This window comes from Mytilus edulis, chromosome 5 (genome assembly GCF_963676685.1).
Source record: "Mytilus edulis chromosome 5, xbMytEdul2.2, whole genome shotgun sequence".
In the NCBI taxonomy this organism is placed as follows: Eukaryota; Metazoa; Mollusca; class Bivalvia; order Mytilida; family Mytilidae; genus Mytilus; species Mytilus edulis.
Window position 1 is genome coordinate 58,958,226 of NC_092348.1, and position 14,725 is coordinate 58,972,950.

Genomic DNA, 14,725 nt, shown 5'->3' on the forward strand with positions numbered 1-14,725 from the left:
CAGGTTAAAGTTTTGGTTAAAGTTTTTGGTCAATTAAGGTAGTTTTTGATAAAGTTGAAGTCACATCAACTTGAAACTTAGTACACATGTTTCCTAAGATATGATCTTTTTAATTTTAATTCCAAATTAAAGTTTTGACCCCAATTTCACGGTCCACTGAAAAATGATAGTGCGAGTGGGACATCCATGTACTATGGACACATTCTTGTTTATTGTATTACGCTCCTTGGACTGATATTCACATTTTATGGTCTACGGTTATTTTCAAACAAGATTTGTTCAAAAGGAATTTTAATTTCCTTCATGGGGATGCACCATCTTAAGGAATTGGTTTTATTTTTCACAGTGATATATATGCGCTTCTTCAGAGTGATGTCTCGAATTCTAAAGAACTTTATATCTTCATTAATAAAAAACAATTTTAGCACATAGATATAATCTAAATACGTATATAAAATATTTTTCTTAAGTTTATTCCAAATATTCCACCAACAGGAATTTGAAAATAAGTGTGTTTATGATAAATTAAATACTATGTATAATATAAAGCTAACATGTTTAGGAGTTGACCTTCAAATCTTTCTTTTTTGTTCCAATTGACTTTCTGTAACAGTTTATTTAAACATTTTATAAATTGACAAACAATTATATGTCTTCATGAGAAGGAATACCAATTGTTTTTGTTTGTTCAATCACCGTGTATTGTTCTCTTTAGGAGGGATACACACCCAATGTTTCTGTGTGTGTGTGTGTGTGTGGTGGCGGTGGGTTGAAAAAACACATACATTTGTTACGACAAATGTGCAAGTTAATAAGATAACAAGCATTAGCCTTTCAAAAAGGGCTAGTCGACTCTTAGCTGATGAAAATGGAAAGTGCTCTCGCTTTGTAGATTTATTCATTTACTAGAATAGCCACGTGCATCAATCAACAAATTTTACCACACACCTGAGGTCACACGTTATGAAGTAGTAACTCCAGAAGATTCGACTATTTATAGATAAAAGTTACCTGTGTACCAAAATCATGCATATGCATGATTAATGACCAGACAAAATCTAATTGCTAAAATAGAGAGGACAAATCCGATACTCCCGATACTCTACGGGATTGAAGGACATTAACTAGGTTTGGATTGTCCTAACTAATCAATAAACTTTGATTTTTTCACATCTCGTAATATCTTCCAATCATGTAGCAAGAAAAATTCACGCACTGACTGTCCATCGTTCAATTCTTAATATCGACTCCTAGGAGTCGATAATAATGATGATTGATGTACCTTTTCTAAAATCTAAAGCACTTCTAATCACTTCTCAAAGCATGAAGCGTAGATTTCATTTGAAATTGTGTCACCTTTAATTATAGTAGAACTATAGATACAGACCACAATCGAAAAAACAAGAACTTAAGATTAAACGTTTAAGATTAAATCATTAATTGCATATTTTAATTAAGCGGACGTGTATTTCTAAATTTTAACGAACTTCCAAAAGCATAGCTTGCATATTCAAATTTAAACGGACGCTCAAAATCATATACTGCATATTTGAATTTAAACCGACACCAAAATCTTATACTGCATATCTAAATACAACGGACAATCAAGATCATAATTTTATTCTGCACACTTGAATATAAACAGACGCTCAAAATAAGATACATACTGCATATTTGAATTAGAATGAACGATTGCATAATTCAATTTATTATTTTTTTACAACTAAATTTATAACTGCTGACTTATTTTTCATGAACCAGACTCCTAATCCAATTGTTAAACCCAGAGCAGCCACATATGGCACTGTTGCTTTAATTCTATTCCATATGAACATTGAGACCAATTTCTTAACTTCAGTCCTTAATAACTGGACGGACTGTCTATGACCAATTCTCTGAAAGTAATCGTATAATAATGGCCTCTTTGTTTCACAGAAATATCTGCCTTCAAGTCCCAACTTCACCATTCTGTCCATGAACACAACAAGTAAAATGTCGGCTGCGTTAAAATCTGGACCTGTCAACCAAAACTCGTCTCCCTGTACAGTATCTGTTGAAATGTATAAATAATTAAAAAAAAAGAGGTGGATCATTCATGCATATCTTGAATAAAGGCAAAAATTATGAGACCATTTTTTTTTAATTTATGACACTTTATATATGAATATCATGCACACTATAGTCGCCGTCAGCTGAAATTCGTAGCGGTTATCAGTAAAAATAATCTAAACTATCAATCGCGTTCACTCGAGATATAGTTTTTCACATTCCATTCATAAATCGCAAAAAACAGTCTGATATATATATACAATGGTTAAATGTTTCCACCATCACGAATACTTTCTTGTGTTTTTTTTTTTTTTTTATTTTTTTTTTTTGTGTTTTCTTTTTAAAGAATGATAATTATACCTCCTTTACTAATTAAAAAAATATTTCAGGTATAGTCTGTCGTCAGCTTAGATCGCAAATGATTGCAAACTTTCAGTTCACTTTTGTACTAAAAATAGCAAAGATGGATGGATGGATGGCTGTTTAACGTCCAGTGCCAAATTAATATGCATATTCAGGACGAAATCATGTTAATGTAATAGAATATGAACCCTGTTTTATGCTGGACCGACACACTGAGTCGAATGTTTTGCATGCTGGTTCAGAAGGTAGCGGTCCACAGGAAGACATGTCAACTTACCCGGACACATTATACCGAGCCGATCAGTCTTTGCTCTTACTCCTATTGTTATAAACCTCTATTTGGTATTTCTGGTTACTAGAAATGTAAGACACAATTTAGCCTGTTTATGCTTTATAACGAGAAGCGTGACTTCAATCTTATAGTCCCCCCTCCCCAAGACAACAAAAGATTTGAGGACCACGACACTATATAGCAAAATAGCACAGAGGTAGGGCCAATAAATAATTTATACTTACAAGACCAAACCATGGCCATGGGCAAAAGAAACAAAAATGGTTTTAGTAAGAATTATAGTTAGTAATAATTATTTTTTAGAGATAGTTACTTTAAACTTGTAAAAATACTTGCAGACTCGGGGTCTGATCCAAAGAGGATTCCAACCCAGGACAAAGGGAGGTTCCGAACCATATCCATTCAAAAAACATTGATCGTCACTAAAAAAGGAACGGTCCCAACTCCCGGAACCTCCTCCCATCCCCTGGATCCGCTACTGTATTTTATCCTCTTTAGAAATCATTTGAAGGAAATAAAAATTAAGTAACATGTTCAGAAATATGGCATATTGTTTTACTTTTATCCTGGGTTGGAATCCTCTTTGGGTGGATCTGACCCCGAATCTGCAAGTTTTTTTTTTGAGTTGTGAGTAACTATCTCTAAAAATTAAATATAACTATATTCTAAACTATTAAAAACCAAAGTTCTCTTTTGAAATTACGGCCATGGTTTCTCTTATAGGTATACATTAATTTATTGGCCCTACCTCTTTGCTTTTTTGCTATATAGGAGTCAGGGGCGGATCCAGCAATTTTAAAAAGGAGGTTCCAACTATATGTCCCCATTCAAATGCATTGATCGTCCAAAAAAGGGGGTTCCAACCCCCGGAACCATCCCCCTGGATCCGCCACTGGGAGTAAGAGACTGGTCGTCTCAGAGTCACCGAACGCATAAAACCTATCAAACTGTAAACTTTAGTAAACATTTCATTGCCTTTAGAAATGGTCCTGCCGTGAAATATATTTCGGGGGAAAGTCCTACCTCTTGTGATGCAGAACTTTTTTTTTGCGCGTGTGTGCTTTCTCATTTGAATTGCTAAATTCTTTCTGTTTTATCTAATGGTAGTAACACTAAACAAAAAAATAGGACTATATCAATCAAGAACGGATACCCGCCCCTTAGTATATTGAAGTGATAAATTCGATCATGTTAAACCAGGATTATATTATAAGTAGTTTATGCACAGCCTCCAGTAGTGTTCTATAACTGTGTTAAATGTTATCAATATCTATGAAGCCGTTTAGGAGGATAAGCGCTGTTAAGGTATATGGACAGACAGACAGACAGATGGGCGAACGGACGGAACGAATGGGTTGTTCTTAGGTATAAATTTTCTCATTTTACTTACTTTTACTTTTCCTCAAACATTCCTCTAAATGATCGCACTTCTGTTCGATTTCTTCTAAACATTGCACTACCAATTCTTTGTTAGCAGCGTCTGCAAAGAATTGTCTCGACTTTTCTGCTTTTGCGATATAAGAATCTCTTAAATCTGGATATTTCAGAGCTGCCTCTTCCAAACTGTTCACATTTTTCTCGGAGGAACCTAAAAGGGATTTTCATTATTTTCCATTAATAACGTTTATTTTTAATATTTCGGACAAAACAAGATTAGTATACCCAAAGTAACTCAGACTTTATTAAGTTATGACTAAATATCTGGATTGATAGTTAAGCATTATAGATGTAAACAGGTCCGAAAAACTTACAAGATAACCACCTTTTAGTTCCCGCTTGGGAACCAAATGTTCAGTTATGTGACTGAGTATACATTTACATTGGAATCGTGCGCATCGTGGCTTGTATAAGATCGAGATTGGAGATTAATTCAATTTTCTCATTGTGAACTTTCAAGTTTGGAATAGCAACATTCCAGAATGTCATTTAGTCTATAGAGTTGTCCCGTTGGCAATCATACCACATCTTCTTTATTTTATTTTATTTGTATCTCTTTAGTTTATACAATATTAAGGCTTGCATTTGCTATAAAAGAAGGTTCGAACTAACAAGGATTCTATTGATCCAAAGTTTCTAAACAGTAAAGACGAAGTCGTCTCTTCAAAATCTCATTTATTTATTTATTTTGGCCGTGGAGAAATGTCTTCTGAAAAGACGACCACGGATATGTTTCTTTTGTCGTAACCACAATAAACTTCAAAAGTCGTAAGTACTGGGTTGATCAACCAGTTTCGAATGGATAGTGCTTGTGCACTAGTAAGAATTTTACAGTAAAGTTTTGACTGCTTCTTCTTCAGTCGCCATTTCATACTTTTGACTTAACATTTGCTATTCAAAACAATGATTAAATGATATTAATAAATTCAAATTCAAATATATTTTATTGCTAATCAAAGCGCCAACAAGGAGCAGAACAATCAACATTAATTACATATAAATGATTACAAGTGATTCAATATGATTAAGACACAATGTTATAAAAAAATAAAATAGAAACGGAAAACATCATACCTTTCAAATGTTTCAAGTAACTTTTGGGCACTTTAACACCGGAAGTTGACAAGTCAGGATTAAAAAACAACCCAAATGTGGTAATCTCTATTCTAATTCCACCAATAAACTGACGCAACCTTTGTACTTCTTTTCCCACTGGTGTGTTGAGATCAGGTACCAATATTGGCCCTGGAAAAAAACATGCAGAAATAAAATCAATAGTATATGGTTTGTTTTAAAAACAAAATAGAATTACCTCACAGATGTTCGCTACTCTTATTTTTGACCTTTTGTCTGGCACGTGCAAGACTAACGGACATTTCAAAGCAAGGTACCTCGTGTGACCTTTCTATTGTGGTCCCAGTCATGTTATCATCGTCTGGGGACAAGTATAGGTAACAAAGACAACTCCCCTAAGCGAACACTTAGTCTACGCAAACAGAAGTCACACGAGAACAATATATTTATACAACACTCTCATAAACTGTGTGGTTTGTTGATCGTTGATAACTTTACGTCCAGTGCCAAATATTTCATTCATGTTTAGAACGAGAACAAATTAACAATACATCCAATAGATTTGTCCTGCAATAGGGGTTGACCGGTTTCAATGGTGGGTAATTTGGACTGCCACTCGAAAATGAGGAAAAATTGGATAGGGGCTGAAGTTTAACCTTGCAACAAGCCACCAACAGACCCCGTAAAGAGCTGTTGCAAGTATTTTCAGCGTGCACAGAGTGAAGTACTCTCTCAGCCCTAGGCATCCGATTTATTATCTCAAACTTGGGCCGGACGTTGCTGCGAGTTTATGCATCCTACACAACAAAACAGAGGCCCCTCATTAGCAAGGGTTTTATTGCCGGTCGGATGAAGACCAAGAGAAAAAAATCTGTATTCCCCAGTCACATGCGCGATGTTGCGTATTAAAATATATGCTAGTGTTGTACATGAACATCCGGAAAAGTCTGTACGAAGTACATGCATGTATCTTTTTTATATCTTTTTTAATCTAACTTTGACTTTGTTATTCTGTATATTTTTTGTGTGTTAAGTTTTCTTGTACGCTTGCTGAATTTACTTACCCGATTTAATTTCTTCGTCTATGTAGTCGATGATTTTCTCCGACTCCACTATAACTTCCTCTCCATCTTTTAACAATGGAACTTGTCCTAATGGGTTCATTTTCATATATTCCGGAGTTTTTTGTTCTCCGGTATGGATATTTATAAATTTTCGGTTGAATTGACATCCTTTCTCAAATAAAGCCAACAATGCCTGCAATAGGGAAGATACATCATGGCAGAAGAAGATAACAGGGAAAACTTCAAGGAATTTTAATTCATAATCGTCCATATTTTATTAATTACCTGGCGATAATCTATTTGCCAATTAGATACCCATTCTGTAAGTTGTACCTTTAAGGAGGGACATACATTTTCATTGTCGAGCCTGCAAGAAGAGCAAATTTATCCATGCGTAATTATGGTATACCTTTTAGTTTTTCATTTCATTCAAAGTTTTGTAATTGATAACAACTACTTATATCTTTCACGAAAAAAAAAAATGTCGGTTTGTTACTTTCGAATTATCATGCTTTTTGTGGAAAGAAGTCAATTTTGTCCGATAAAGAACAAAAAAAAAAAGTTTTTAAAACCAGAATCAAATCGAAAATTGGCAAATAGTAAATTCCCCCTGTACAGTTTTTGGGGTGAGATATTTCTTTTGTTGAAAATAACAGAAAACATATAACTGTGCCCTGATGATGCCACTATTTATTGTCTTTTTTCCGTGTTCACCAAAACTTCTTTTTCGCACGACCTATCTTGCTTAAGTTCAGTAATTTAGAAGTTTTGTTTGCTAAGTATCTGGCAATCAAGTTCGACAACCATAAGTAATTGGAAAAACGAACATTTGGAATATTTTCTTATTTTCGTAAAGTTCTGTCTCATTTGCCAACCCCGTTTTAAGTTGATTGATTTTTTTTTGTCCAGTAGGAAATATTTCATGCATATTCAAGACTAGGTCAAATTAATAATATATAAAGTAGGATGTTGCATTGCAATGTTGTTTGACCGAAATAAATGAGTTAGAAAATCGACTGCCTGTGAAAAAAACCCATAAAGGGACAGTGGACTCGGGAAAGTTCGCCTAGGGACCCTCAATTAGCTGTTGAAAAATGAAGGGAGTGCAATATTTCCTTTTATGAGATAATCTTTGACCGGTCATTCCGACGGAACTAAATAGTTTCAGTTCTCGGGTGGCACATTAGTAAAAAACAGGAAATAAAAAAAATAACAAACATAACAAACATGACCCAGAGGTCATATATCATTTTATATGAATACTGTCCGGAGCTTGGATGCGTTCTTATGCATTTACACTGCAAACCGGACGTAAGTATGTCTAACAACTTATCAAATTTCCTCTAGCTGCGTTATTTACCTTTTGGGAATAGTAAGATCCATGGAAGTAGTATAACGTAAATCGGTTATCAGACATCTTGAAATTATTTATACACATGACGTGGGCGATGAACTTTTGCTTTATCTTTTTTACATAGGTAACATCGTTATCAACAGCTTGAATATTAAAGGGCGAAAAAAACCTCTTCGTAATAATCTATTACAGTAAGTTATGAAAAGAAATGAAAGTAGATTAAATTCATTTTAAAAGACCCTTAACTTAATTGACAAAATCCTTGATTTAATGTTTAAAATGTTATAAGGTTTGCTGCTCAGGGGCGTATCCAGCCATTTTTTCTTGTGTTATATTTGTTATTCTCATCGGATTTTGTCTAATGCTAAGTCCGTTTCTGTGTGTCTTACATTTTAATGTTGTGTCGTTGTGTCCTCTTATATTTAAAGCGTTTCCCTCAGTTTTAGTTTGTTACCCCGATTTTTTCCCCCATCGATTTACGAGTTTTGAACAGCGGTATACTACTGTTGCCTTACTTAAGGTTTGGAACCATTAAAACGATTAAACCCGAAGGATTGTTTGCACCTGTCCTGTTGGAGGCGCATTAGGGATATTGTCATAGCTCATAGCTAAAAGTTGTCAGTTCACCTGGAGACGGCCAGTCCTCAAACAATTAGTTACAATTCAAGGAATCACAGATGCCCAAAAAAAGAAACCAACACAGATTTAAAAATACAGCCGTCAAAGACAGTAACCCCTATAAAAACATACAAAAACAATCAAATGCTTTTTACAATAGGTAATCTAAATTTACCTTGCCAATAGTCTTTCAAATACTAATTCCTGAAACTTAAACACCTTCATTGCAAGTTACGGCTTTCGACAAAAAATGATTGTACTTTCATTACAGAAAACCCCTGTGGCGATGATTACTGAACGAACAAGAACAACCATCATGTTATGAGAAAAATAACGAAAGCCAAAATAAAGCCAATTGAGTTACACATTTATACGAAAGGAACATACGCTTTATATCAGGCGCATGATGGGAACAAAGCAAGAAGATTAAATAAATAATATATTCAAATACTAGTAACACAAATTAAACAGAAAACTGATGTTAAAGCATTATCAACTGATTTATTTCTTTCAGAATAATTCAACTTCACTTTTGAAATGTGAAAGTGAAACCTCAAATCTCATAATGTTGCATTCATAAACTTTATTTTTTTAATTTAGATAAAACAAAGCCTTTAATTTTAGCCATGTGCTTTGACTATATCTTTTGTCATAAATTTCGTTTTCGTCCAAAGGCAATTCAATAAAGCAAACATCATTTGAAATATTCACAATTTCTTCTGGAATGTCCTTAACTTGAATGTTTTGTAAAATAACAATTTTTTTTCTCAGGTTTGTAGTATATTTTTCATACACTGCTCTTTCTATTTCAAATCTTCCCCACTTTCCTTCGGTAAACTGTTCAGTAATGACGAACACAAAGTGTCTGCTTTTTTGAATGGATTCTGCTTTCGCATCTGCAGTTAGATCCCCAGGAAGAATATCTCGATCATGTAAGCATACTTTAAGTCCCCATTCGCCTTCAAATTTTGGTAGAAGAAAGTTCTTAATCCACGCCACACTTCTGTCTTCATACGAAACATATGCGTCGTACATATAGTTTTCATGTAAACCTTTCTCAACAGCACGTCTGACTTTCCTATAAATGCAAAGAATTATCATCCATCTATAGTTATAAATGACAATAAGAGGTATGATAATGAAGAAGGTGCTTGCAACCAATACTATTCCAACGTGAAGCCACATAGTAGATTTGCAGTCTGAAAAGTATTTATTTGTATTTTGTATAACCTCCCTTAATACGGCAGTCTTGTCATGTATTGTACAATTATAAGTGTCTCCGTTGTAGAATGTTACTTTAGTTTGTGAAAACCACAGAAGAAAGTCTAATGTATCACACGAACATATAAAAGCGTTGTTATCAAAATTTAGGTGAAGACTGCGATTTGAAAGTGTCATTTCATCCATCCAAAGCATCAACTGACTATCTATAGTAGTAATCAAATTACTAGAAATATCCAAAGATTCCAACTTTTTGAGTCTGGTAACAAAAGATGGAATGGTCCTGAAAAGGTTGTTTGACATATTGAGATGTGTTATATGTGGCTGACCTATAAATGTTGAGGTCTCCAAATTCCAGAGATTATTAAAAGATATGTCTATGTTTCTTATCTCTGGAGCTGTAAATTCAATCCATTGTTTACCTTTTAGTACTGCCTGATCTAAACGAGCATTGGTCATTTTGAATGTGTAAAGTTTTGGTAAGGTAACTGACGGTAATGTAACTTCTGTTACTGGAATTCCAGAAACGTCTAAATATTCAAGTTGCTTTCCACAGCCGTTTGTCAAATCTGGAAATTTGAGGAAAACACTAAATGAAACATCAAGATATTTCAGCGATGTATTTGCACATGTTATAGAAGCTGAGTGCAATAAATCGTTCGTGTAACTGAATCTAAGAAATTCAATAGAGGACGGAAGAGAAATCTGAATTTGTGGATGGACTGTAATTTTTTGGGTCTTTCTTGAAAATTGATAGAAGGCCTCCGGGTCGTAAACATTCAAATAAGCAAGATTTGGATTATCTGCAATACTTATGAAATATGAAAAGTCATAAACCTTCATATTCTTAGCATTTTTTGCAAACTTTATAACTTCAATATAGTGATCTGAAGTCGTAGTAGGCAGTTTATTTGCTGATATAATGAAAGTTGTGAAGCACTCAGGATATTTGAACGAAAACAAAGAATGTTGCTGGTAATCTACGATACCTGTTTTCGAGATGTCCAATGCTTCAATGCAAATAGTTCTCAGATATTTCATTAATTCTACTGTTATAACAACAGCGCCCGGAAAATCATCTCCATTAATTGAATTATCAGTTATGTGGTGAAAGTTTATAACTGACATGTTTTTATTCTGATATGGATGAAGGATACGCAATGCTTGATATAAATGAACGTATGATTCTGACAGATCTAAAACTTTTAAGTTAGGAAAATGTTCCATACAGCCATATTCCATTTGGAAAAAATGACGACAACCACTGATGTAGAGTTGTTGGAGGTTTGACGAAAAATTTTCAAAGGTTGCATTCCATAGCCTAAATCCACTACTATTTCGCAAATAACATTTATCAAAGTTCAATACGTTGAGTTTTTTGAAGTTTTATAAATCCTCTTCCAAATACAGGAAACATGAAGAGATCTATCGAGAGATTCTGCAAACGTTCCAATCTAGAAAATGTGGCATCGGGATAAATGAACTGACTGTCTTCATTCAAATGCTTTTTATTTCGACTTATATCCAGAACAATCAAACCATTAAGATGTATGAAAACATCCTGTGGGAGAATTGTGATGTTTATCAAATTATCATTTACCTTCAAAACTTTCAGCGAATTAAGTCCTGCAAAAGCATCCTCATGAATATCAGATATTTTATTTTTGGTTAATCTCAGGATTTCTAAACGGGTATAATTAATAAATGAATTGTTTTTGAGTATGCTTATCAAGTTATTTGAAAGTATTAACTCCTGTATATCTCGATTTAGATTCCTTGGCACAGATATCAATCCTTGATTTTCACAATGAGCAACCAGTTGATGTTTTCTATTTCTACTATATGTACAAGAAAATGCTGGTTCCACACATGTTACTGTTATGATGATTGACAGAGCGAACAGATATGTTGTCTCCTTCATTTCCATCTTTGAAAAATAGCTGCTCACCTAAGGGTTTCTGTTCTACTCAAAAATTTCAGCAGTTGATTCAATGTTTTAATCACAAATTTATTTAAATATATCTTTGCTTGAGAGAAAATAAATTCCCAATCAACAACGCTATACTAATCAATGACAAGGTAAAGAGGAAGTTTGAAGTTTAACTTTTCATAAATGTATTTATTTTTATAAATACTTGTTTTAGGTGAATGACTTTGAATACTTTATATGAATTAAAGTATTCAACGGAACTGCGATTTAAAGATCAATTTTACCACTTTAGTTCTCCGGCGTTCCATATTATGGAACGCCGGAATTGTCTTATAATGTAAATATTTAATGTGTTTTGTCGTTTTGCCTTTAAGTCCTGTCATTTCTTCTTTATGTTATGTAGAGGAGCCTTTATTTCCTGTCACTGCATCTCTGTGTTATGTCAAATAAATTAGTTGTTTGGTCAAATAATTGTATGATATGTCATTGCTAAACTTTGTTGTGTGCGATAGGCATTACATTATGATGTAATTACTATATATTCTGTGAATACCTCCAAACTTTATGATCAACCACTCTTACATTCTTCCATATTTTCTCCATGTTGTGTCTATTCTACATTTAAGTAAGTCTGGAAATAATTGCGTCCTGTTACAAATGTAATTGTATTGCCGAATTTTCTAAACGTTTTTTTTTTTTATACATCTTTGGTCTATAAAAACCTCATGATATTATAGTCTTACGGTTTTATGTTGTGTTTAAACATATGTATCTCCAGTGAAAAACATAATACATCATGGTATAGTTCATATACGTTTTGCCGAACAATTGATACTCTCTGTTAGGATTCATTGCGTCATGTGCAAATGCCTTTTACATTATGCTCAAACACCTAATACATTATGTGCACACTCTTATAAAGTTACGTTCAAACAACTTATACGTTTTGTGCAAACATCGTTTACGTTATGTGCAAACATCTATTACGTTATGTGCCAATGCCTATTACATTTTGTGCAAACACCTATAACGTTTTGTGCACACCTAGTACGTTATGTATATGACCTACAGTGGAGATCAGTTCTAACCTCTCATAAATTCTGTCAGAATCTGTCAGGAGAACTGTTCTAGAACAGTATGTAGAACTGTCAGCCTGACACCTTTTAGTCAGTTCTAGGTTAGAACTGTTCTAGCTAGAACTGATTTGGTCAGTTCTACCTAGAACTGATTTGGACAGTTCTAGCTAGAACTGATCCTGACAGTTCTACCCTAGAACTGATCCTGACAGTTCTAGCTAGAACTGACCAGATATTTGGTCAGTTCTACTTCTAGAACAGTTCTACGGTTAGAATTGATTTCAAATTCTACGGCTAGAATTGATTTATAAATTCTACGTCCAGAATTAATTTATAAATTCTACGGCTAAAATTGATTTATAAATTCTACGGCTAGAATTGATTTATAAGTTTGAAGAAATATTTGTCATAATATAAAGGCTTCGGCAAAATAGCGATTAATATTATATAGAGTTTTGCTATTTTGCCGGTTTTATTTCAGATTTATAATCGGCAAGAGAACATGTTTAACCTCGCCATATTCTGCATGTATGTGCCTGTTCCAAGTCAGGAGCCTGTTATTCAGTGATTTTCTTTGTTACATAAATTATTTGTTTTTCTTTCATTTTTTGAACATAAATTAAGCCGTTAATATTGGGGGGGGGGGGGGGGGGCATTATTATTTCATTTATTTTACATTTGTCATTCGGGGAGTCAGGATGACTCGTTTTACATAACAAAATTATCTGACCTTAATGTAATACGTTATTCCGGCCCAAACCACCAGGGACGGATCCAGCAGTTTAAAAAAAAAAGAGGGGGGGGGGGGGGTGTCCAACTAAAATTTATTGTCCTCATTCAAATGCATTGATCTTCCATAAAAAGGGTGCTGTACAGTAATTCAGTTATAATTTTAGGTCAAGAGGGACTGTAATATATACAAGTTATAGCAATATTGGAAAACAATGACCTCAAAATTTTGTACGCATGAATTTATAGTGCCAGCATGTCCTCTTTTTATTCAAAGTATTGAATCCTAAACAAATATCAGTAGTTTTCATACTTCAGACTGAGTAGTGTAATAAAATCTTTTGACCGCATCAATCTAAACTGACCTTATTTGCTCTTTCGTTCTGCAAATCTATATAGCTGTACAGTAATTCAGTTATAATTTTAGGTCAAGAGGGACTGTGATATATACAAGTTATAGCAATATTGGAAAACAATGACCTCAAAATTTTGTTCGCATGAATTTATAGCGCCAGCATATCCTCTTTTTATTCAAAGTATTGAATCGTAAACAAATATCAGTAGTTTTCATACTTCAGACTGAGTCGTGTAATAAAATCTTTTGACCACATCAATCTAAACTGACCTTATTTGCTCTTTCTTTCTGCAAATCTATATAGCTGTACAGCAATTCAGTTATAATTTTAGGTCAAGAGGGACTGTAATATATACAAGTTATAGCAATATTGGAAAACAATGACCTCAAAATTTTGTACGCATGAATTTATAGTGCCAGCTTGTCCTCTTTTTATTCAAAGTATTGAATCGAAAACAAATATCATTAGTTTTTAAACTTCAGACTGAGTCTTGTCATAAAATCTTTTGACCGCATCAATCTAAACTGACCTTATTTGCTCTTTCTTTCTGCAAATCTATATACTTGTACAGCAATTCAGTTATAATTTTAGGTCAAGAGGGACTGTAATATACAAGTTACAGCAATATTGGAAAACAATGACCTCAAAATTTTGTTCGCATGAATTAATAGTGCCAGCATGTCCTCTTTTTATTCAAAGTATTGAATCGTAAACAAATATCAGTAGTTTTCATACTTCAGACTGAGTCGTGTAATAAAATCTTTTGACCGCATCAATCTAAACTGAACTTATTTGCTCTTTCTTTCTGCAAATCTATAAAGCTGCACAGTAATTCAGTTCTAATTTTAGGTCAAGAGGGACTGTAATATACAAGTTACAGCAATATTGGAAAACAATGACCTCAAAATTTTTCGCATGAATTTATAGTGCCAGTATATCCTCCTTTTATTCAAAGTATTGAATCGTAAACAAATATCAGTAGTTTTCATACTTCAGACTGAGTTGTATAATAAAATCTTTTGACCGCATCAACCAAAACTGACCATATTTGCTTTTTTATGTGAGTCTATATAGTTGAACAGTACTTCGGTTATATTTTTTTTACTGTAGTATATATGAATAACTGCAATATTGGAAATTGAACAAACATGACTACTTATGT

General features: G+C 33.6%; 1 protein-coding gene and 1 pseudogene across 2 annotated transcripts; both read right to left on the reverse strand.

Moving 5' to 3' along the window:
• Nucleotides 1-1,691: 1,691 nt before the first annotated feature.
• On the reverse strand, nucleotides 1,692-7,727 carry LOC139524067 (ganglioside-induced differentiation-associated protein 1-like). Of its 2 annotated transcripts, XM_071318624.1 has the most exons (6): nucleotides 7,640-7,701; nucleotides 6,565-6,646; nucleotides 6,280-6,472; nucleotides 5,216-5,386; nucleotides 4,095-4,292; nucleotides 1,692-2,050 (listed from the first exon to the last, which is right to left on the reverse strand). In XM_071318624.1, the coding sequence occupies exons 1-6, from the start codon at nucleotides 7,660-7,662 to the stop codon at nucleotides 1,710-1,712; spliced, it is 1,008 nt and encodes a 335-aa protein (XP_071174725.1). In that variant the 5' UTR covers nucleotides 7,663-7,701; the 3' UTR covers nucleotides 1,692-1,709. The 2 variants fall into 2 exon arrangements, with proteins under 2 accessions (XP_071174725.1, XP_071174726.1); XM_071318625.1 differs by lacking the exon at nucleotides 6,565-6,646 and having other exon boundaries at nucleotides 7,640-7,727.
• Nucleotides 7,728-8,734: 1,007 nt separating this feature from the next.
• Nucleotides 8,735-11,530, reverse strand: LOC139524068 (toll-like receptor 2; annotated as a pseudogene).
• Between the last annotated feature and the right edge of the window lie 3,195 nt (nucleotides 11,531-14,725).

What these genes read in the sequence shown, in the direction of transcription:
- LOC139524067 (XM_071318624.1), bottom strand. Translation starts at nt 7,662, where the DNA reads ATGGATCTTACTATTCCCAAAAG. An exon ending in AGACGAAGAAATTAAATCGG is followed by an intron (nt 5,387 to 6,279) that starts GTAAGTAAATTC and finishes GTTTTTTTCCAG; the next exon opens with GGCCAATATTGGTACCTGAT. An exon ending in ATGTTTGAGGAAAAGTAAAA is followed by an intron (nt 2,051 to 4,094) that starts GTAAGTAAAATG and finishes ACATTTCAACAG; the next exon opens with ATACTGTACAGGGAGACGAG.